This window comes from Pelecanus crispus, chromosome 9, assembly GCF_030463565.1.
Source record: "Pelecanus crispus isolate bPelCri1 chromosome 9, bPelCri1.pri, whole genome shotgun sequence".
Classification (NCBI taxonomy): Eukaryota; Metazoa; Chordata; class Aves; order Pelecaniformes; family Pelecanidae; genus Pelecanus; species Pelecanus crispus.
The window spans coordinates 44,052,734-44,077,065 of record NC_134651.1 but is presented as its reverse complement, the minus strand read 5'-3'; the positions used below and the strand labels follow the sequence as shown (position 1 = coordinate 44,077,065).

The 24,332-nt window shown below is 49.5% G+C and overlaps 1 protein-coding gene across 1 annotated transcript in view; it reads right to left on the bottom strand.

Annotated features, from left to right (window-relative positions):
- The window catches only part of MVB12B (multivesicular body subunit 12B), a 67,035-nt gene that overhangs the window by 22,125 nt on the left and 20,578 nt on the right, over positions 1–24,332 (bottom strand). The window contains 1 exon segment of the mRNA XM_075716628.1: positions 9,484–9,581. Within this exon segment, the coding sequence (XP_075572743.1) occupies positions 9,484–9,581 (98 nt within the window).

Genomic DNA, 24,332 nt, shown 5'->3' with positions numbered 1-24,332 from the left:
TGCTCCGCAAGCAACCGGCCCAAGTCCCGGCAGCTCGCGCTCCGCCAGCAGCCACGCTCCCGCAACGACGGCCGCCGGGCGTGCGGAGCAAGGGCAGCGCGGCACCCCTGCCCTGGCCGGCTCCACGTCACCGGCGGGGTCCCCTCCGGCGCCCCCCTCCCTCCCATCGCAGCCCCGCTCCAGCCGCCGCTCGCGTTCTGATGTCCCTGCACGCCCCGCCGGCTCGGAGCTGCTGGCGTCAACGCCTTCGCCACCGCCCACGCCGCTGGGACGGGGAACGTCCCTGCCGGTACGTACATACACCTGCTCATGCATAATTCAAGGCTTCGGGGAGCAGCCAGATAATCCTCTCGGCAGAGATCAACAAGCAGCTTGCTCGGAAGGTGCCGTGTGAGCTGAGAAAAACGGGCGACGTCTGTACGCCTGCTACGCCGCAGCAGAAGGCACGGCTTCCCATGCCAGCCTGCCGCGTCGTGGGACAGCCGCGGTAACGCAAGGGAAAGAGCGGCACCGCACCAGAGCCGTCACGCTCTCGGACAAGCGCGCGCAAGTGAGATGATGAAGATAAAGAATGCCACTTCGGACGACGGCAGGTTAATCAGAAAATCACATCTCTGAAAAATTATACAGGCGGCAGAACTCAGGGCTTCATCTTTCACCGCTTGGGCCGAGCCTGCCCGAGCGCAGCACCGACAGCACGGGACGGCACGCTGCAGCAGCAAGCACGCAAAGGCTGGGTACCACGGATGAGCTAATTTAATAAGAAATACACTTTTTTGAATCTCGTTAAACATAGTATTAAGTAACACTTACATCTCCCTTTCTGAAATACGCAGCCGCAGCATTTTGGATGAGACTTCAGTCTCCCTGAACTGCTGGATATTAATAGAGCCTTTTATATGTTGAAGATTATCCGGGTCTCTCAGTGCAAAGACTGGAAATTGCAATAGGGCAAAGAACAGGCTGACTTTAATCTCAGCCTCAGCAAAGAGGTTTCAATGCAGAATAAAGCTTGTGTCAGAACTTGTCTGGTTTTTGGACCATCCCGATTAAAATTCAGCGTCACAAAAAATAAATTTAGTTCCACTTCTATTCTTAAGAAGCAGAGCAAAGAATGTACACGTGGGAATCTGGATCGACAGTAAAATGTAGCACAGGGCCTCCCCCTTTAGAGAGCAGAGTGTACTAAAGCACTTGAACATAGGAGGGTAGCGCAAACCCACCAGAAACTATGCTGGAAGACGAAGATAAAAGCAATTCTTGTGCAGTGATCCAAAAACCGGCATCTTCCTTTTTTTCAAAATTACCTGTTTTAATAAAGTAGACACACTGTGCCAAGTGAACCATTTAATTATCTGCAAAAAATGATGAAGCAAAACAATAGTTTGCAAAAATAAATGACTAACCTCTGATTAAAACGTCTGTCCTCATTACATACAGATAAAAGATACAGTATCTTTTAAAAGAAACTGTACACTGAAGAGAAGTAAGTGGCAGCTGTGGCACAGATAACCTGACATTTGGCAACAAGAAACTGATGTATGGGTGCTGAAATGTAACAAAATCTTTAGGTTTTCTTCCATTTCTTAATCTAGAAAGACCCTCTAAAAGAGACTTTGTCACTTAGAAAAAAAGGAGAAAAAAGGGAAAAAAAAAGAAAGAAAAAAGAAAGGGAAAAAAGAAAAAGGAAACAAGAAAAAAGAAAGGAAAAAAGAAAAAAGGGAAAAAAAGAACAGGGAAAAAAGAAAAAAGGGAAAAAAGGGGAAAAGGGAAAAAAGGGGAAAAGGGAAAAAGGGAAAAGGGAAAAAAGGGGAAAAGGGAAAAAAGGGAAAAGAGAAAGAGAAAAAAGAAAAAAAGAAAGGGAAAAAAGAAAAAAGAAAGGGAAAAAAGAAAAAAAGAAAGGGAAAAAAGAAAAAAGAAAGGGAAAAAAGAAAAAAAGAAAGGGAAAAAAAAGAAAGGGAAAAAAGAAAAAAGAAAGGGAAAAAAGAAAAAAGAAAGGGAAAAAAGAAAAAAGAAAGGGAAAAAAAGAAAAAAGAAAGGGAAAAAAAGAAAAAAGAAAGGGAAAAAAAGAAAAAAGAAAGGGAAAAAAAGAAAAAAAGAAAGGGAAAAAAAGAAAAAAAGAAAGGGAAAAAAAGAAAAAAAGAAAGGGAAAAAAAGAAAAAAAGAAAGGGAAAAAAGGGGTGCAGATGCACCAGGGCGCCCCGAGTCAGTCTCCGAGTGGTGGCAAAGCGAAGCTGCCGGCACCCGGCCCTGCCGCGGTCGCTGCCGCCGGGCCCAGCCAGGCCCCGTGCGCGGGCGCGGGCGTTTTGGAGCGACGCTCCCACGCGCCGCATAAACCGACGGGGCTCCGGGAGGGACGGGGGAATCCGGACGCAAAGCGCTGCCGTAAGAGCAGTGTGTGAAATAAACGCTTCCAGCAAAGCTACCCAGACAAATTACAGCTGCCCCCCGCCACGATCCGCGTTATCCGATACAGAAAAGCCACTTGTTTCCCTTTTCGGGAATCCACCGGCTTTGATGTTTTTCCAGGTCATTAGCATCAGTTTCCGCTCCCTCCGCTGCCTCCAGAGATCTGGGCTGTACACCCGCGTGGCACGAACACCAAACCTCCCTGCGCTCCCTTCGGGGCTGGCTGGAGCCTGCCCTGCCGAGCGCTGCCCGCCGCCGCCGCCGCGCTGGGAGCGCTGCCCGCCCCAGCCGCTCCCTGCGCCCCGACAGCGCAGCGGCACCGCCCCGCTACCCCGCACACCCGCGTCTGCGCTGACCCCTCCACAAAGCCTCCTGCAGAGGGAAAGGGATATTTAAATCCAACAGAGACATAGTTATATATAAAATACAATAACAATCAACCATTTAAAGAAGTATTTACTTCTTTGAAGTCAATATTACGGTAAGAGATATTGGCCCGCAATTCCAGAATAAACGAAGGGGAGGTGCGGAAAGCGGCCCCTGCGGGAGCTGCCCACAGGACGCCCTTCCTCGAGCGAGCAAACGCCCGCCAGCCAACACCAAGCTGGCAGCCGGCCCCGTTTTCTCCCTTCCTCGGTGCTCCGTGCAGTTTCTCTGGGAAAAACACTTCACACAAGTAACTGTGTTGATAACGTGGTTAAAGACAACTGGAAAATATTACTTTTTAAGATAAGAAATACACACAAAGGCATTGCTGCATCAAACAACTCCTTTGAAAACCCGCCGTTCCCAAGCAAATGAACGGCAAACACCGCAGCCGTGCTCACGATCGCAGATGTTGCTTTATCGGTAGATAAAGCGTGTGACACGTTTCGGGATGCGGCATCGAAGTTTCAACCCAGAGGACGTGGCGTTTTTCCTTTGAAAGGGAATGCAAACCTTCACCTTCAGCTCGGTGCCAGCAAAACTGAAGAATGCCGGCGTTTTCAGAAACCAGCAGCCATAATCGTGGATGGAGTGCGAACGTGAAGAAAGGATTTAAGAAAAGCGAGAAGCGGTGTTTGGATGGTGTACAGCTGCACACGGGAGCAGCGTGCAAGGCCGCAGGCAGATGGCACAAACGCTTCAAGCGCAGGCTCTGCCGTCGGGCACGGGCGACTGGCTCTGCCGTCGGGCACGGGCGATGAGCTCCGCCGTCGGGCACGGGCGACGAGCTCTGCCGTCGGGCACGGGCGACCGGCTCCGCCGTCGGGTGACGGGCGACGGGCTCTGCCGTGCCCGCTGAGGGCCGAGAGCTCTGGCAGACGCAGCTGCGGGATGGGCGCTGAGCACAGCCCCAGCTGCAGCTCCACAAGCACCTTCTGCAGGGTCTGTGACTGAACTGAGAACCCTTCAGATGGTATGAGATTGTTAAGCATATTTTAAAAAACAATTCAGTTAACTTTTATACAGTACAAATACTACGTGCTTCTGGATCCTGTTTTATTTCCATGGATTAACACGACTAGAGGTACCGAATTTATGGATGGCATATCAGTACATCAAGCGAACATCAACGATCTCTTTAAGCACTTGCACACAAGTTTTAATTGTTTTGGGCTGACAGCTGGCAAGTATTACTTGAAAATACTATCAACAAACATATATCAAAGTATGTTCTGCTTTTGTTCGGCTGCTTTTTCAGCACAGTTTCCATATTTAAGTGTTCAAAAAATGAAACTTGGTCCTATCCAAGGGTAACTGTGATCATCCTGTTATCTCCAGGTTTCTGCTAGAACAAAAATCCCTGGAGACAGGATTATACGACTGAAGTTAGGCTTCTGGCTACAAGATGACAGCTGTAGCAGTATCTGGAAGTTCATACACTTGCTTCATACACAAAACTGGTACAGAGGGGCTCCAATTCCTTTGTGCACACATTCTGGTGGGGCTGTGCAGAAGCATCCGATATGCTCCATGCAACGTGATTTCCGTCTTGACAGCCTGAGGGCGGGTCCAGAGAAGGTACCAGTATCGACTGTCCTATATTCAAATTGCATACGTTTGTATGCTACAGCCAACAAACGCATCTATCTGCCACATGACTCGGAAGACGGCTACAGTAAAATTCCAGGGCAAAAAAGACAGACAACCCAACCCAGCAACGAGCCGGGTCACGCACCAACGCCGGAGATGGCTTTGCCCACCTGACTTCAGCGGAGAAAGCCCACACTACGGGGAAGCACGCAGCTTGGACCAGCTCGCGATCTCCCAGAAATCACAGCTGAGACCGTAAAACTCTCATTTTGCCAACTCAGTCGCTAGTTGCCAACGCACCATCCTGCCATGCGCTCTGCAAGGTGCGTTAAGACTTTTTTCCATCCCTAATCCTTTTCCTGAGGCGAGGCGGTTGCGTACGTCTCGAACTGGCAGGTTGAAGTGATTCTGAAAGCGGAATCGAAGGTTAGAGCTGGTGCGGGGAGGCTCTGCCAGCCCCGACGGCTCCGCCGTGCCCCTGCAGAGGAGGTCGTGCATGGCTGGCTGCGCAGCCTCTCCGCTGCCGCCTCGGCCCCGCCAGGAGACAGCTTTCGCTACGATCAGAATTTGAAGGGGGCTTCCAATGGAAGATTTTGTAATTCGGAAGGTTTACGTTTCAGTGGCACTTACACAGCGGAAAACTTATTGGAGGCAAGATCCCCAAGAGGCATCAGCATACTGGTCTGAAACACAGAGTTTTTTAACTTTAGAGAGCTACAGTGGTATTCGAGCCCATCCAATTAGCGAGGCCTGCAGGAGTATGCGCGCTCCTAAATCTCTGGGTTTCTGAAAGGGTTAAAGCTTATTATTAGCGTATAATTTACAGGTCCTTTCTCCCAGGAAAGAAATAATGCACAGTAAATGCCACATTCATTTTAATAATACATGTTACAGTCTGTGCCCAACATCTGCACAAAGGTAAAGCAGACAGATTTTTTTGACGTGTCCCACTCTGCCTTCCAAACGCAGGCTTTTTGTTTCTTAAGTGACGGAAGGTTTAATCAAGAAAGCAGGCAATTCATCAATCGAAACAAGGCTGCTCACACCGCCCTGACAGCACACACATGGTTTTATACAGAAGAAACCTGGCCACCTGTCAGCAGCACCTTTTACATCAGGATATACAAATACACCGAGTGATCAATCCTCCAGCTCTTCCCATTCATTTCTTCGTTTTCTTATTATATTTTTCTTTATGCTAGATGTTGCGCTCATTCTCTGCATGGATAGATGGGAGACAAGGCAAGCTATGGCTGTTTATACACTATCATAAAAATTTATATACCCTTAGAGTGACTTATTTCTCTTCTATTTGAGTACCATTATTATAAATAATTTTTCACTTCATTCAGGATTTTTCCCTGTACGTTATTATCTGTGGCTGCCTGAGAGGGCCCCCTCTCTCCCTCACTGTCCTTGTGGCTCTGATAAGCCAAAGCAATATGCAGCCAGAAGATGCTGAAGTCTGAAATGAAGGCAGTATGTAGTCACAACAACATCTTAATTAAGCTGAAGGCCATGAAGAAAGACTACGCTGTGAAATACCGAGCAGTGCCTGTCGACAGGCCTGTCTGGAGCACAGCATTCTTCTCCCAGCAGCTGCCCGTTCGAACGTGCATATTAAACCTGTCAGCTCCTCAGCGCCGTGCTCCCAGCAGCACCCAGAGACCTTTTGCAGATCAACTTGGAAGTAATTCTGCCTTCTGGTCTCGGGTGCATTGCACAGGGTGGGACCAGGGAGCCCGTCGGGCACAGAGGATGACGCCAGCAGCATACACGCAGGCGGCAGCGCTGTGCCGCAGCGGCACGTGGCGGGCGCCCTGTGCGGGGCTGCGAGGTCCGGGCGATGGTTTCCTATGTGCACCCTGTCAAAGACTAATTCGTTAGTTTACCATGCAAAGAGGAGTCTCCCTAACTGCCTGGTCACCCAGTGTTTCATTGCTAAGACTGGAAATGACAAAAGGCTGGTTAAAAACTGTAATCACTACTTTCAGGACCATTTTTTCCCTCAATTCCAGCTTTGTGATAATAATTACATTACACACCCCAAGGAGTAACAGGACAGTTCCAGTGGGGATCTGGCAATTTCTGCCAAAATGTATTTTGAGATACAGAGTGGGCTCAACGTTCAAAATTCCTTTCACCTTTCATAAATAGGCTGAACCCCAGACGAAATTGTCGTTTCCACTGACTACTGAGAAAATCTTGGGTGTCTAAGAGAGCTGCAACTCTCCATTTCACCCTCCTCTGCAGCCCTCCCTCCCTGAACAGCCCATCCTGGCCCCGCCACAAGCATTCAGCGAGGCGATACCAAAACTGGAAGATAAGAGACCGTTCATAATGGCTTTTGTTTCCCTGCGCCAGCACCAGGAAGCCTTCCATTTTGCTGAGAGCCAAGAGAGGGAGCCCGCAGGCCCGTCCACGCGCGCCGCGGGACCGGAGTCCTGCACCCACCGGAGCCGCGGTCGCCTCGCCCGCCGCGCCGGCTGCTCGCCGCCACGACCCGCGCATCTCCCGCACGCCCACAGCATGCTGCAGCCAGGACCCCACCGCGGCAAAGCACGTCCCAGCAGAGCAATTAGGGACGACGGTGGAAGCGCATTAATAAATTTCCCGTTGCCATGGCACTGCGGCGAGGCACTTGCGTTGCAGCGCAGATAAAACGGACTGGCTGCAAACTACACCGACGTAACAGGAAACTTCGGAATGGTTTCCACAGTGCGCCTGGGGGCTAATCTACCTCAGCAACGTTTAAGCACGCAAAGGGAATTGTCCCAGCACCTCATCACAGCTGCTGAAAAGGCAGCAGTGGTCAGGAGTTATGCGTGAAGATCCCTGCCAATGCACAGGATGTTTCATATGACAAGACCCTTTCTTCAGAAACCGTTCACAGCTGCAATAGCCATTACAGCACATGTATGCACAACAACTTGTATAACAACGTGTCTGGATGAGAACGTGCAGTTGGGGGAGGAAAAAAAAAAAAAGAGAGTTATATACTTCGACTGAAATGTGCTCATGCAAACGTGGAGGACTAATGCCATGCCCAGTTTTGCAGGCCTGCTTTGTGCTTTGCCTATAGTTACCTAGTAAAGTATTCAGGTTCTTTGCAAAATAGGTCATCTTCCCAGGCAGCACTGCAAGCAGAGGCAGTCCACGGGAAGTCCTAGAGCAGGGTTGTTCTCCGTGACGTTCACGCAGAGCTGCTGCCCTGCTGTTTGCACATTTGATGCTTTCTCAGGAGAGAAAGCGCTGCTTTCCATCCTCCATGCAGGACTGTCTCATGTGAACGCAAGAACACGCCTTCCCTTACATTTCTAAATCTATTAGGGCAGAGGAATAACAAGAAAAACGAGTACTGACAAGAATTATGCAATTGTTATATTCCATCTATTTAGGAACCCGAAGCTGCAGTTTCAGTCAGAGATTACCTTTTAAATAACCCTTTGATTATGGTACATGAATTAATGCCATGTTCCCATGTTAGAAGTGTCACTCACTATTAATAGCAAGAACCTGTGAATGGCACATTTTTGCCATCTTCTCTTCCCTGATTATGCGCCAGCACTACCTATTGTACAGCCCACTGAATCCACTGCTGCTTTTTCTGGGTTTCCAAACTGTCCTGAAAATCCCCTTCAGCCTCATGAAGGGACTGTACTTTCATTAGGTTTTGACAGAGTCAGGTTTAAAGCCAGTATTTTTCTCCTCTTGCAAAAATGACATAACGAAGGGAAAACTGTGGCTCAGTGTGATTCTACCATGCCTATCACAACATTTCTTCAGGTGTAAAATTCCTCCAAAAAAAAAAAAAATTCTAAGGAAAACTCTCTTGCACCCCAGCACTACTCAGCTGAAGCACAGAGTATGAGCTGGCCCCGTAAGAGAAGAGGCAGGTGAAATGCACTGCTGTGCCACAGCTGCGCCTAACATTTTTCTTTAGTTTGCAGAACCAAAAGTCCTTTTGCTGTGGTTCATGAATAGCTTCCAGGCCACGCAGCTCGCGGCACATCCAGGAGCGACAGACTCCATGAGGTACAACTCTGCAAAGCATCCCTGCCTCTCACTTCCAGAGGCACTTCTTCCTGGGCCCCAGGAACCAGGCCACATTCCTCTTCAGCTCACTCCTCCTTCAAGAAAGCAAGCACTTAAAAGGCAGGCTTCAGAGGAGCAGAGCTGTTGGGGACAGCTCACAGGGACCCCGGCTCCAAACCAAACCCACTGTGTGGTCCTGAAGCACGGTAACAAGGACCTGTACCTGCACGGGTGACGGAACAGGCTTGATCCTCACCACTCCATTTAAATACGCATTTTTCCCTGCAGACCAGTACTAGTTAAAAATAAAAACCAGCTAAATTATTCACTAGCAGGTTTTTTCCACATTGACATCTGGAAACCATCACTAGCTCTAGCATTTGTATACTAGCCTGGAATGGCAAACAGAGAAAGCTGCAGCTAGAGAGACCAAGCATGCATGCGCAAGCGCACGCTGCTTAAAAATAATGCAGAACCCCTCCATATCCTAACATCTTATTTCAAATTTGCCCTAACACTGGGGAGACAAATCTACGCAGTGCCAGTATTCAGAATATAGAAATAGAAAAGAGTAAAGATCTCATCTGTTTTTAATGTGTATGTTGAGCGTAGAAAGAACAGTGTGTACGAAACTCATGCTTGCTAGGCAGGACAAAGCTTCCTGCGAAACGGGCAGAGGTGTCTCATGACTCACCTGTGACGACCATGGAACAGATGAGGAGCAAAGTTTGTGTCAGCGTTGCTTTCCATCAGAGCTCTCACCTAGCACCTCTGCGGGCAGCAGCATCCCTCCCCGAGGGCTGCGATCTCCCCAGCGATCAGTAACATTTGCTGCCAGTAACACGTGTGCCCAGGCATCTTCTGGGGTCTCTGCGCCCCTTCTGCTCTCCACGCGTAAATGGCACTGAGGAAAAGCTTCACGGGTACCACACACCTGGCTGTTTGCGCAAGCAGGGCTGCTTTGCTTGGTTACACTTCTGATTACACAGAAGAGCAGAGAAACCGTTGCGCGCACTAGCTTACCTGATATGGCATACAAATTTGAGTGCTGGTGCTCCAGGTCCAGGCGAGTGCTGTGATTTTTCCCTCGAAAGCTGGCAGGGAGTGTCAGCGAGATATGCCTATGGAAGGGAGACGGGAAACAGATGGCGTTACTACAGAGCGGAAGATGCTGCTGCCATCAGCTCGCTCTTGCCTGATGATTCCGGTCAGGTTAAGCAGCAAACATCAATTTTAACAATTTTAACATTGCTTCTAAAAGCCGGAGTGAGCCCCAAATACCAGGAAGAGACCGCGGCGGTGATTCAGCCACTGCACCCAGGGGCGGTTCAGCTGCTTTACCCGCTCCTCAGTCCAGACTCCCCAGTCCACGGCCCGGCGCAAGCCCCCTCCGCCCCGCCGAACGCCGGACTCGGCCAGCAGCCAGAGCACCACGCAGGCGGCCATCCACGCTCCGGCAGGACGCGGCAGCTCCCCGCGAGCTGGCACCTGGGGACAGCCTGCACGGTGGCTGGCGAGTACGATCCCCCTCTGCAAACACAAGTCTTGACGTAAGGCATCGAGAGCGCCCGAACACCCTGCGGGACTCAACTGCGTTTCCTTCAAGGCAGAAAGCGCTAACAGCAAGTGTTTTGGATTTATCCGCACCAAAAAATTCTGCATACGTTCACAAATAAGATCTTTGAAACTCTCTTGATGACTAAGGGCTGCTCCAAACCTACCCAGAGCCTGCCGCACGCTCCCGTGCTCCCCGAGGCAGGGGGTGATGCACGCGCTGAGCTCCCCTGCACCAGCCTGAGAAAAGGGAAGCCAAATTTCACTCGTGCTCCCCGAGGCAGGGGGTGACGCACACGCTGAGCTCCCCTGCACCAGCCTGAGAAAAGGGAAGACAAATTTCACTCGTCGCCTCCCCAGCTGCAGCTGATGCCCTTCCTCCCAACAACGCTCTGCCCAGCATTCCTGCAGCAGGGAGATATTTTTACATCTTCCATTAAACCTTCCTATAAATAGGAAAAAAGGGAGCTCGTGGAAGTGAAGTTGAAACTATTTTCAGTGGCTCAGAGCTTATTAAAAGGAAAACCCAGCACACAGCAAGCCTGGACACGGGCTAGAAGACGAGGTGGGCGACCTTCCCAGGAACACGCGGTGTGGGAGGGCGGGATGCGACACCCAGCGAGCCCCGCTCTCGTCGGGCCCCAGGACCGGAGAAGGGGCCGCAGACAAAGCTGCCGGAGCCCGGAGCTGCTCTGCACCAGCCTCTGGCACCGAGGACGGACCCGAGAGCCGCCCGGGCCAGCGCCAGCTCCCCCGCCCAGCGCACGCAGCCTCGGACAGCTGCCCGGGCACGGGAGCGCCGGGGCTTGGAGCGCCTGAGCAAGGCTGCTCGCCACGGCGGACCCGGCTCTGCCTCTGCCATCACGCTCCCACCTCGTCCGGCCGGCGCGGCCGCCCGGCCAGCCACGGAGCTCCACCGAGAAGTCTGCCCTGAGAAAAGACGTTTTGCTAGCAACTGTTAGGGACAGCCCACAGATTTCTGTGCTTTGATGAGAGATTCGGGCTTTTCCCTTCTAATTCCAAGCTGTGTTTTTCTAATGCTGCTCCCAGGTCTGTGTGAATTGTTATAAAATGTTGTCATTAATCTTCTGGACCCCATTGCCATATGTAACGAAGATGCTCCCTCTTCACAGAGAGCTTAGCGCAGCACGAGAGCAGAGGCAGCAGCTACCATTTCACAGGAGCGAGAGCTACTGGACGCGGCAAGACCCTCGGCATCGCCCTCCTGCCAGAAAAACCAGCCGGCCTTCGTGTCCTCCCACAATCTGCGAGAAAGGGCCCCGTGTATTCTCCAGCAGAGCATCAAATCCCTGTTCTTAGCTAGCAGGTTTTATCTATCAAGCAAATCATCTGGAAATTATCTGCCTTTAAGAACAGGACACATTTTGTGAAGAACTATATATTTTTAGACCTTGATGCAGCTGATGGTGAACAGCATGGATAAAATAAGAAAAAGCAAACATCAGTTTGAGTTTGCTTGTGCTTCCCAAAGCTATTTCTAACCAAAAAAAGATGGTGTGAAAATATTTTCGAATTTGGCTAACAGTTTGCTGCTTAAAACACAATCCATATGAGACTCTTTGCGAGCAGAGGCAGGTTTGTCATGAACACACTTTAAAACAGAAGACCACTGCCTGTAGGCATTACACACTTTTCATTTGTTTTTTAATAGCAGTATCCAAAAATACTTTCTGAGGCACCAAAACAGCTAACAGAAAGACTTTCCAATTTCTTTTGCTTGTACGCGGGACCGCTTTCTTCATCCCAAACAAAACAGCAGGAATTGTTTTGGAAGTAAACGAAGCAGATCTTAAAAAGCACATTTCTCAGCAGAGCATTTTAGAAGTTTCTACCAGCTTCTGCTGCGGGACAGGCTGCCCCTCTTCTGCCTGGACAGCCCTTTTCCACAAAGACCACCGAGCCGGCTGGCCCACCGCAGGGCCAAGGATGCAGTCCCACCCGCGGCTCGTGGCAGCCACGGCGTAAGCACCACGAGGAGCCGTCACGCAGCAGCCTCCCAGGAAAGCTCCCAATCCTGGGTTTGCAAAAGACTTTCTGAACCAAGTCCCCAGTCGCCACGAGCGTGCCTGGCAGCTCACACAAGCACCAGGTTTCACAAGCACCATATGCCGAAGCGGTGCGCACGTTCCACGCGTGTAATTAAAATGAATCGCTCGCTGGCCGAGGGGCTGTGACCACACACGCAAATACGGCGGCAGAAGATGACGTATGCAGACCGTGCTGCCTAGCTCCGCAGGGTATCCCGTTTGCTCTCCGTTTCAGACGTAGCAACGTTAAAAGACACACCGCGGCACTCCCTTGCAGCAGGGGAATCACAAATGCTACGCGTGGGGACGCACCGGGAGAGCTGCTCTCCGCGGGCTGGCACTCCTGCAACCGCTACGGGGCTCGTGAGCCGACGGAGCCAGTCCAGGGGGCTCGAACGCGGGCTGTCACGAGGGTGTTTGGAAACGACGGCCCGTGCCCCCCATCTGTGGCCACTTCCCATCTCTGAGGTAGGACAAACCGGCATTTCGTCGCTCCCACCGAGCTGCACCGAGGAAAGCCACGTCTCCAAGGAGAACGCTTAGCTACAAGACCACAAGACGGAGGGCAGTAACTGCTAGAAGAGATCATCTCTCCCCTTCCCTTTTTAAAAGCACGATATTGTAGGGAAAAATGGGAAACAAAGTCTAATTTATTTTAAATTAATGCAAACTTTGGCCAGGATCAATATAACTTATACCTACACTAAGTTGATTGCATAATGCATTTTCCTTATGCGTTGTGAAAGCCAAACCATTTTGCACTGTAGAAGACAAAAAAAAAAAAAAAAAAAGAGGCTGCCATTGAAAAGCAAGAAAATCCCAATTACAAAGTCCCCAAGTTCCTAAACACATATCGTGAAAGTATGTGCAGCTCTGCGGCATATGGCAAATCAATTACTAGTTTAAATTTTAAAACAAAAACATGGTAAATGTGTTGCAGAAATAATCAAGAACAACGGTTTGGTTTAGATTACAGCGGCCACTAGAGTTTTGAATACAATTAATCATCATTCCAGGCAATGGGAAGCCATATTGACACTTATTCCTAATTTGAATATTTAATTAGGGTGAAGTTCTTCATCAAATTATCACAGAACTGGGAGGAAAGCCTAAAAGATTTAAACAATTACTGCTTTAACCCTTCACCAACTGCTCACCTGCGAGCACAAGAATCTTTTCCCCGTTCTGCAAAGCAAGAACACGCTGAGGCAATACAAAAAGACAGGATTTGAAAGATGCTACAAATACCCTGGGAGAGGTACCTGGACATGTGGCATCCCGCAAGGCTCCTTCGGAGACGCCAGGCTGACACAGGCTTCTGGCTGCCTACGCTCCTCGACCTTTATCAGAGCAAAGCTTTCAGGCCACATCTCCATTTTAGCATCAAGTATCGTTCCTGCTAGGGCTTCTGGGGGGGGTTTGGTTTGTTTTTTATTAAACTGAAGAGCCTGTCCAGAATCACCCGCCAGGTTCACGTGCCAAGGGACAAAACCCTCTTCTGAAGGACACCGAAGCGGCCCCCCACCATCCCGGCGCAGCCGCCCGGTCCCGCCGCCCTGCACGGGAGGTTTCCCAGCCCCTGCCCTGCACCGGGAGCTCCCGGGACGGGGCCGGAGCCCGGCGCTGCTCTGGACCCACCGCACCTCCAGCCACACCACGGGCATCCTCCCTCCGCGCAGCTCTGCCTCAGACCGCTCAAACATCCCTTTCTGTGCTGTATTAATCCATATAAGAAAATCTCTTTTAATGAGGAGTGATATAGTTATGAACTCTCTAGAGCCATAATTAGAGCAAACTAATTGAAGTTGTGTTTTGACACACTTTCCAAATTCACGGGTACTGCATGACATATTCACAACGCTACTGCTGCACAGCCATGGCGACAGCAAAATCATTAGGCTAATAACGCTTATTTGCATTCTTATCATGCCAGCAGCATGCCGTTAAATACTGCTTCAACCAGTGCTCGTTTACTCTGAAAGTTTCCACTGAAAGATATTAACAGTAATTATTAGTACTTTAGTGGAATCTCTAATGTTAAGGAATGGCAACTCACACTAACTATCCCCATGCCAATTATTTTCCTTTTGAACTGTCACAAAAAGGAGCTTTCTTCCTCCCTGCCGAGTGGCAGCAACGAGGTGGGTTTGGTGCTGCTGGGAAGGAGGGACGGACGGACGGACGCCTGCCCCAGCGAGGCCAGCCATCAGGGCTCCCGCCCGCTCTCCCCAAGGCTGCAGTCACAACCACACTGTTCCAGCATGGGTTAAATACAAAAAAAATATTTTTCCCTAGCATACGATAATTTCCAGGCAATTTAGGATGAAAAAACTGCAACAGCACAGTTCAGGACAGGGTAGATTTAATTACTCTCTCAACTTCAGTTTTTGTTTTAGTCATTAAATCTACGGAACAAGTCTACATACGACAGCAACAGAAGCAGCACGTGATGAGAGAGATCCTTCCCATGCTAGCAAAGGCGGTTTGAGGTCTGCGCACATTATGGCCACTTTTTGAATGTTTTTGGAGAGAAACTCGCATAAAACAGGCCCAGGAATGCCCAACAGTTCCAAATCAGTTATTAATAACTGTCTGCAGGAAGGTGATGAACTGCTTTTGAAGTTAGGGGGCAAGTACTCATAAAAAGTAACAGAGGATCACAAGGGGAAATGCCAGATATCAAAGGATGCTTCATAATTCACATAAAAATATCAACAATGCACAGCAAAAGAACAATGGGAAGTTTTTGCTTTCCAACTGGATTGGATGAGCATGATAGAGAAATCAGGCAAAACTTTTAAGAACCGCCCTACGTTATCAAATATATTAGAAACCATACTGCATGCTGCAGGCTGGAATCGCCCTGTTCTTTGATGTACCGCTGCCATGACTGCAATTTATTTTAAACGAACTTAAGAACAGTGCCGCAAAAACTGCAGTCTCTTAGAAATACCTTCAAATAAAAAGAATCCTGTCTTCCGTAATCAATGGATTACGCAAAGATGTCTCATGAAAAACTGAGGACAGAATAATGAAATTCCAAGCTGCAGAAAGCCGAAAACACACCTACAAAGAAGTTAATATCAGGCTGTAGCTCTCAAGAAACGTAATCCAACTTGAAAGCTTTGCCTATGGAGGGAGGAAAAAGCCCATTTCTAAGGAACGGGCTGCTGGAGTTTCACTGACAGACATCAGAGCACCTCTCAGCAACCGCCCGCTCTACCAGAATGCATTTTCCAAGCTGCAGCTTGCAGGCGACGCCGTAGCAGATACCTATGCCTGCGGTGGTGTCCAGAATCCCATCTACGGTATTTATTCACAGTCCTTAACTTTTACTGTGCTCGGGCATTGCGATGCCAGAACACCTACCTCATACTCCAAAGAACTGCAATGAAAAACAAAACTGTGAGGCAAGAATCACCTCGGGTAATGGACTTCATTCCAGACAATCTATTCTAATCGTGTAAACCAAATATTTAAATACTTTCTAAAACCTTCCTGACCCTTTCCCTAAAACAAGCAACATATGGGCTTTGCAAGCATTTCATCTCATTCCAAGCTACTAAAATATCCTGTTTCCCAAAAATCAATGAGAGCTGGTGGTGCCAGATTCAGATTTTATAAAAGCCCAAATGCACGAGAGAATGAAAAAGGGAGTGAGTGATTCTTTCCACTTTTAGATTTACCCGTTTAATTTTCCCAGCTGTAGAAAGGGAAAAAGGCCTGTCTGCAGCCCGCGTACTCAATGCACTACATACGGCGTGCCGCCGCGCATCCCCCTCCCGAAACGGCCACGCCTCAAAGATGGGGCAAACGATGCTGCGCTCTTCTGTCAAAAGTAAAGCAGGCACCAGCTGAAGGGAACAAACCCCGATGACGCTAACGAGGGCGCATGATCTACTGCAGACCGGCAACCCAAAGTGTAAGGCTTAATGCAGAACGAAACTCCTGCAGCTTCCTCTATACAGGGATTAATTTAGATCAGAGGACTTAAGTAACCAGGATAGAACAGCTGCCAAACAATAGAAAAAACCCAACAAGTTTAATTTACGCTGCTTGAAAGTCTGAGCTGTAGCCCATTAAATTGTTATAGGCAGAGGACTGCATCAAAGAACTAAGACCTCATACTGCAAGCATGAAGTGCTTATGAAGTGGTTGTCTTAGATGAGCAGCGCGGTGTCTCTGGAGGCTGCAGCGGGAAGAGCGCAGCTTTCCACATCCTTCACTAGCTACTCTCCAGAGTCAGGAGTTTTCAGATAATGAAGCAGTAGGGAAAAATTGCCAAACAGCAGAAATACTCCAAAAAGATAAATTGCACACGGCGTAAGCTTCCTTGGTTAGGATTTTAAATTCTGTCAAATTAATCAGCGCAACGAAGCCGGGGCTCGCGCGTCCGACGGGAGGCATCCCTCGGAGGCGAGCCCCTTGGGGGGCCGGGCGCGGAGGGGGGCTGCCGCCCCGGCAGACCCCGCAGCACCGGGGCGCGGCAGGCAGAGCCAGCCCGCGGGGAGCAGCGACGCCTCCCCTGCAAAACCTGTTAAACAAATATTCCACATAAAGACTCATTTGGGAAGAGCACGTTGTCAGCACTTTGCCAGTAATAAATAATGACAGTCCAAACACTTTACTAAAAGCAATAAACTCAAGAAGTGTTTTGGAAAATGGTGAAAGTGATTGATTTAAAGAAGGAAATATCTGAACACAACCACATGCACTTCGGGGTGAAAGCACAGATTACAAATCAACAGTGGCAGAGATCATATTAAATAGCAGACAACACAGAAGTTTTAGGGAAAAAACGCTCAATTCCCCTGCAGGGCTTATTAAACAACTGAGTATATAGCTTCTTTGAATGAATACCTTCGGTTTGTACTTAATGACCCTACCCTAAAGAAAATACGCCTCCAGGAATATTACTATACCAGGAACAGGGCTCTATAAAGAAAAATTACTCTAAGGTTATCAAACCCTCTTCACTCGGAGCACTCCCCAAATTTTTCAATGCATCCTCAAAATCAGCTAAATCAATCAAACTTCTTCTAACTACAGTTAGTGTCTCTCTCTCTCGGCTGCTGCAAGGGATTCTTGTGCCTGGAAACCACTCATATTGTTTAAACATTTTTTCCTAATCATCATTTTCTACCACTAAAACATACTGGACTGTGACCAATTTTTGCACGTCTTCATCCAGCTGAGTTGGATGCAAGCCATACGGTCAGTGCAGTTTCATAACAAATTCCTTATGGGAAACAGACTCTGGGTAAATGTATGCCAGCACCCCTTACCCACTCAAACCAACCATCGTGTTCAGATTTGCACAGCGTACATGCATCACAGACATTTCATCCTTAAATTTTGCTTCTTACCATACCCACTGGAATGGGTCTATGGAAACACTCTTCTGAGCTTTAACTTACTGTTTCAATCTCATTGTTTTTTTTTTTAATCCATAGCTACTGTGATGTGAACCCAGCCCTTGTACCATCCTTGGCCTCTTGTAGGGTACATAATTTAAAAATGAGGAATATTGTGCTGCATTTCACAACACAGGCAACTTCAGCATTCAAGCCAAAGAATATGTTTTATTAGTTGTAAATCAGAAGGTACTTTTACTTTAGAGCTCTTTTGATGAAACAGATTACAAAATGCAGCTCCATCAAGAAGGAAGCATTTTGTAGAAAGGCTCAGGCCGTCAAAAGATCCCACTGGCAACGTTTCTCAGAGCAGTTTCCAGTCAAACCAGAAACATCCATCCCAAAGTACTCCTGATTTGGCAGCATCTGGTTCAGATGAGGGACTTTAAGGGAGACCCCCACCACTCTGCAAAAGCATCCTGGCCATCGGGCTACCACCGGTGCCTGCCTCCAGTCCCCAGCAGCTTTCTGAAGTCTTGGCTTTGTTCCCCACCAGAGCAGAACAGCACTGAAGCCCTGGAACCTCTTCCTCTACAGACTCTCCATAAAATCTATTTTAAATGTCTTAAAGAAAATATTAAGATAGTTATTTATAAATAATATTGTTGCTACTTAAAAAATAGGGAAGGTAAAAGGCTTCCCACCTCCCTTCAATTAACCCACTGCACAGAGTAAGGCTGGCTTATTATCAGAGCGCGCTCGGGTCTCCAACACGCCGGCGCGGTGGTGCTGCTTTATTAGCTGCCACCTATTGCACATCATCAGCCTCCAGCAGAAAGCCACACACTGATCACTTTCCAAGCTTACACGACAAAGTTCAAACACCATTAATAAATCAATTTGAAAAATCAGACTTCTCTGCCTAGAAAGGAAATTCTTACATTCCTTAACATTAAACTCCACTGGGAGCAGAGGAACAGGAGCAAATCATTTCCCTTTTCTAAGGAGGGGTAGCTTAACGATTTAAAAGGTAATTGGGAGCACGGGAGGAAAATTTACACATCCTGCTCTTATTTCAGGGGTTTAAGTAGGGCAGTTGTTATCTTCTTATCAAAACCAGAGCAGCCCTTCCCTGGTGCAATACTCCTGCCAGATCGGTTCTTCAAGACGCGAGCACTTGGTGGCACAGACTGACCGTGCTCGGAGCACGGAGAGGGCGTGCGGGGAGGGACGCCTGCCAGCCACGCCGCAGACCCACAGCTGGGAGGGCTGCGAGCTGCAGCACAAATGAGCTGTTTCTGTAGCTTATTAGCCATGCCGAGCAGGCAGGAGTTACAAGCACGGCAGACGTGTACTGGGGCCCCGGGTCTGTCCCGGCACACAGCCCCTCTCCCTGCAGAAGCCCAGACCCCCGGGAGGAGGCAGGCAGCAGGGGGAGGTGCACATGCTGCTCTGGCCCTGGGCATCGCTCCTGGGCTGGGGCTCAGGCCCCGCAGGCAGAGTCCAGAGGGACTGCCACCTCCCCGGGACACACCAGCACGGGGCCCCACGGCCACGCTGGTGCTGCCGTAGGGGCCAGCACCCGGCCTGCAGCCCCCTCCAGCCGGGGCGGCACGGAGCACCCGCTGCCTTTTTGTCCTGGTTTCGGCTGGGATAGAGTTAATTGTCTTCCCAGCAGCAGGCACAGTGCTGTGTTTTGGATTTAGTAGGAGAATAACGCTGATAACACGTCAATGGTTTAGTTGTTGCTCAGCACTGCTTATGCCAGTCAAGGACTTTGCAGCTTCCCATGCTCTGCCAGGGGCACAAGGAGCTGGGAGGGGGCACAGCCAGAACAGTTGATCCCAACTGCCCCAAGGGCCATTCCATACCATACGGCGTCATGGGCAGTATAGAAACTGGGGGGGTTGGCCGGGGAGCAGCGATCGCTGCTGGGAACTGGCTGGGCATCGGTCGGCGGGTGGTGAGCAACTGCATTGGGCATCACTTGCTTTGGATATTATTACTACTATTATTATTATATTGTTATTATTATTATTTTACTTTATTTTATTTCAATTATTAAACTGTTCTTATCTCACCCCAGGAGTGTTTCTCACTCTCACTCCTCTGATTCTCTCCCCCATCCCACCGGGGCAGGGGCAGTGAGCGATGGCTGCGTGGTGCTGAGCTGCTGGCTGGGGCTGAACCATGACACTTTTCCAGCTGGGCTCCAGCACCAGCAGCCCAGTCCCTTGCCTGCCCATGGTGGGCGTTTCGTACCGCCCGGCTGCACGCAGACCCCCTTGCACCCGGGGAGGCTTTGCCTGGCTCCCCCCGACCGCAACAGGCTGCCACACTCCAGCTCACCCCGTGCTTGCTGCCTGCGGCCTCTCAGGCCAGCCCGGCCACGTCACCTTGCTAGCCAAGAGAAAACCATGCCCTTTCGATCCGGCTGTGCCGTGCCAGCTCCGGCTGTCCCTGCTGCTGCGTGCACGGGAGCGGGCAGCCGTGTTGCGCCAGCAGCATGCTGCTCTCGGGGAAGCAGCCACCCCTCTCCCGATCCTCTCTCCGTCTGGCTCTGCAAACCGGTGCCTCCTCCTGCCGGTCCCCACAACGGCTTGTGCCTGGCTGCACCAGGAGCCCCACACGTGAGAAACTGAGCCTGCTCAGCGTTCCCAGCCGCCACCGCACCGGGACGGCAACTCCCTCCCGAGCTGCAGCACTCCGGTGCCGCTGGACTCGCCAGGCCAGGCCAGGCGTCCCGCCAGCTCTGCCACCTCTCTTGGTCACCAGGCAAACTTGGAGGTGCAGCATGCAGTGCCGACACTGTTTTCTAACCCGTGTGCCTTTCTGGTCAGCCCAGAGCACGAGCGACCGACTCGCGGCTCTGCCTCCTGGATGGCAGCAGGCACGGTGAGCCCCACCGAGACCTGCAGCTTAGGCTTGCCCCCTGCCCCAGGGCTGGCCTGCCCTCTCCCCTGCCCTACCTCTTGGTTCTCGACTAGAACAGCCATGGAGATGTGGCACAGGCATCCCAAGAAGGCAGCCGGAGGAGTTCTGCCCTTCTGAACCGAAACGCTGAGTGCCCAGCCACGCTAACGCATGATATGAATCCAAGCAGATTGCAGCAAGATCTTCCTTCTCCCTGGTAAGCCATTAACCTTTCAGATGACAGCCCTGCAGACTAAATGACTGAACGATTCCCAGGGTCAGCACGAATCTACATTTTCAAAACCTGACATCAACAAGTAAAAGTTGTGACTGAATCCCGGTCTCTCTGAGAGGAAGATTAAACGCCTGTGACACATCATCTGCAATCAGAGTGCTCCATTTCCCAAAGTATCCGTCACAGATTGATAACATCCACGCAAAAAGTTAAGTGCAATTATGTCTGTCACTGTAAAACACACTTCAGCAGCACTGACTGACATCTTGCTTGCAGCTGACAAATTGTGAGAGGGCTGTTTGAGTGACAGTGGTAGAGACTCCTGCAGCACCTCAGGAAGGGATACGAAAGGCGCTCCCGAACCACAGAAGCTGCACAGGCTCACAAAGCACCACGGCCGTGACGGGAGCCACTGTATAGGCAGCCACAAGGCAAAATGGTTCGAGATTGGCTCTGCGCGCATTCACAGAAGTCAGGGACTTGCTCCCAAAAGGCTGGAAGTGGACCCGAAGAGGAGAACGTCACACACAAATCCTGCTCTAGCCGACTCCAACAGAGCTTGAGGCACGGAGGGGCTGAGCCCCAAGACACTGCTCCAATGCTCGTGATGTGTACTTTTCTCCAAGGCCCCACCCCATGCAGTGGCAATCGCCTATCCGCAGGCTGGGTGAAGCACAAGTGTGCAAAGGGCCAGGCGAGTTACCTGTTACTAGCACCTCTTTTGCGGGAAGATTACCTTCTTGTTCCCCAAAGCGATGTCACCATGCAGCACCGGAGAGCGCAGGCCTTGAACACAGAGGAGAGATACTGAGGGAAGTTACATTAAACTCCCACTATTGACTCAAGTCAACAAAAATAGTTCTTTAGTAGCAGCCTTCTAGAATGGAAAACTGCAAGCGCATTTCTCCAGGCTGCCATTAGCGCCAAGAAGCTGTCGCAGAATTTGGAGAGAAAAGACAGTAAAGCAGCTTGATGCCTCACACAATGGCACGGTTGTGCTCCACAGCACAGCATGCCATCCTCACTGGGATGGCAAGGGCTGCCGTTAGAGACCATTAAGCCAGATGCCTGCAGTAGGAAACACCAAGGAGAAGAAATGGCTGAAAAGTAACATATGCAGTCCAGCACGAATATCAAACAAAGCCTCCCCTTGTGCAGTTCTGACTGCGAGCCATAACCCCGCGACACAAGCAGTGGAAGCAGTATTGCTGACGTGCAGCAAGCTGTGGAGGTCAAACCTCTGACACGTGACAAAACTCCGATGTGCCGCCATCCGCTGCCATCAGTAACTTACACTGTGGATCAGAGGAGGAAACATGGCTGGTGCAGAAATAAACATCTCCCACAGTAAAAAGTCCTTCCATTTAGGAAGGTTTTGCTGTGCAGAAGCTCACTGGTGTGTTTTACTGGTTTAGTTTATATCTGGTGTTAGCGGTTGTTCTGAAGCGCCCAAGCATACCCTCTTGGTTTAAAATTATTTTATAATGCTAGACAGCAACTGAAGGGAATAGCTTAAATATCTGGCCAGCCTAATGGCAGAATCTCTACAGCACTCTCTATTCAGCACTGTTCACAGTCTTCTCTTAGCGCTCACGGCAGCATCAGAACAACTCGCTGCTGTTCCTGTCAGGATATATCCACATGGAATAAAACAGCAAACTGGCTACCAGCGCAATCTCATCTCTCTATGGTGAAGTAAAAATAAGAGGTTACTTGTGACTACAATCTTCCACAAACATTAAGTGTTGAGTAACTTACCACATTGCTGATAAAGTATTAGAAAAGGCTTTCAAGTAGTATGTGTTCCCCGTAATAATGAAATATTTGCAGGATGCACCTTTATATACATTTCTATTTCTTAAAAAATATATTGGATAATAAATAATCAGAGTAAAAAAACAGACATGAAAGATGTTTTGAATGATCAGGCTGGTGGTGTAAAAGTTACCTGTAAATCACAGACAGGGCACGAGAGTGGAGCTGGCTACAGACAGGTGGTTTTTACTAGGAGGCATTAATGTAACATTCAATTATTCCACTGCACACTGGCTGTTTTAACTCAGCCAAATTAGAATACATTTTATATTGACTATTTTGACATTTGCTTTATTTGGCAAGTAAAACAAAACTGATCCAATTTCCTTGCAGCCATTGTAAACCATAAACTGTACAACAAGAGGTTATAAAATATATAAGCCTTGTAAACACTTCTTTTCAGACTGTCGCTGATGCTCTGAGCTCTAATTTTGGCCCTGTTCCCAATAGCTCTGACGCTGCTCTGCAGCCTTCCCTGCTCGGCCATAAAGTGACCCTTCCGCACTTAGTGATTAAGGACCACCATTGACATTCTCTTGCTATGATAATTTTTTCTCTTTATTGTGGAAACCTGCCCAGGCAGGAATTTCTTGCAGACAGAAAATGAAGATCTGTGCTCTAAAAAAAAATCAAGACATCTTTTTCTCTGATCTCTCACGGCCTGTGCTAGCATGTAGCTTATGTCCAGCGGAGTTCAAAACAACGTATCAGCTCCCGGTAGGACAGGCTGAAATCTCCAGAAGACTGCTGGCTTTTCATCTCTTTTGCCTCCATCTCTGTTTGCGAAGCAAGACAGCACCTCTGCCTGCAGCGCACCTGACAGTACAGGACAGCAAGCAGCGTGCCATGGCATGGCAGGTGACTGAGCAAAACTCTCAGCGAAAGGAATGCCCAAATGCTTTGGAGAGTTCAAAAAGCCACTGCAAGACAGCAGATTTAAGTCTGGGTCACAGGTGAAGGCTCAAATGTACACACCTGCCTTAAAAAGATACCCGATAGCTTTTTCAGGAACAGTATACAGCGGTTTAAAAGCGTCACTCTCTGAAATGACCTGTAAATCAAGACTCCGAAGGACACGAGTATTTTCCACCCATACGACACAATGACCCTTGTACACAAACCGATCCCCCTGGAATTGCCCTCTGCTGCCTCCTTCGAAATTCTAGCTCTCAACAGTTATTGTAATACTGTAAACGTATCTGCAGTATGCCAAATGCCTAGTGCAAGAATACGTGCTTGCTTAATTAAGCAAAAGCCCAAAGGGACCCACAGAGAACGCGCCATCCCCCGGGAACAGCGCGGCCCAGAGTTCAGTCCACGAGCCTCATCAGTAGGAGCGTGCCTCACACTGGACGCTGGGCTGTCAGAGCAAATGCCAGGCGTGTAACGCGCAGAGTTTAACCTCCATCTGGGTTGGTCTGTCGCTTAACACCACTCTGTTTTGTCCAGAGAAACCCAGCAAGTAAGCTGCCAATACAGGACTACCATTATATGCAAGTATACCCACAAGTGCGTACATTTATACGCACACACAAATATTGTCTGTAACACAGGGAAAACAACCGGGACAGACACTGTGCCAGCGTCCGCCCAGAAGTGCTGCTCCTGTCGGTCGCTGCAGGATGAGCAGTCTGCTCTGCACGCTCAATGTCAGCGGCAAGACTGGAGCACGGTGGTCGGGTCCAAGAAAAGAAAAAACAGGGCCAGTAGTTCAAACCACGAGCAGACTGATTCTGGAGAATGAGCAAAACTTGTCTCCCTATGCATTAAAATCTGTATGAACGCTTCTCCCTCCCTTTGGCCCTGTTCAGGGAGAGAAATGGCTTGGCTACAGCTCTGGCCCACCCTCCAAGGGTGACCCACGCATACTTGTTGGAAACTATAACACTGCACGCAGTTGAAAACAAAGAAAAGGTATAGTTTGCCATTTCCCTTCCTCTGCAGGCTTTTTCT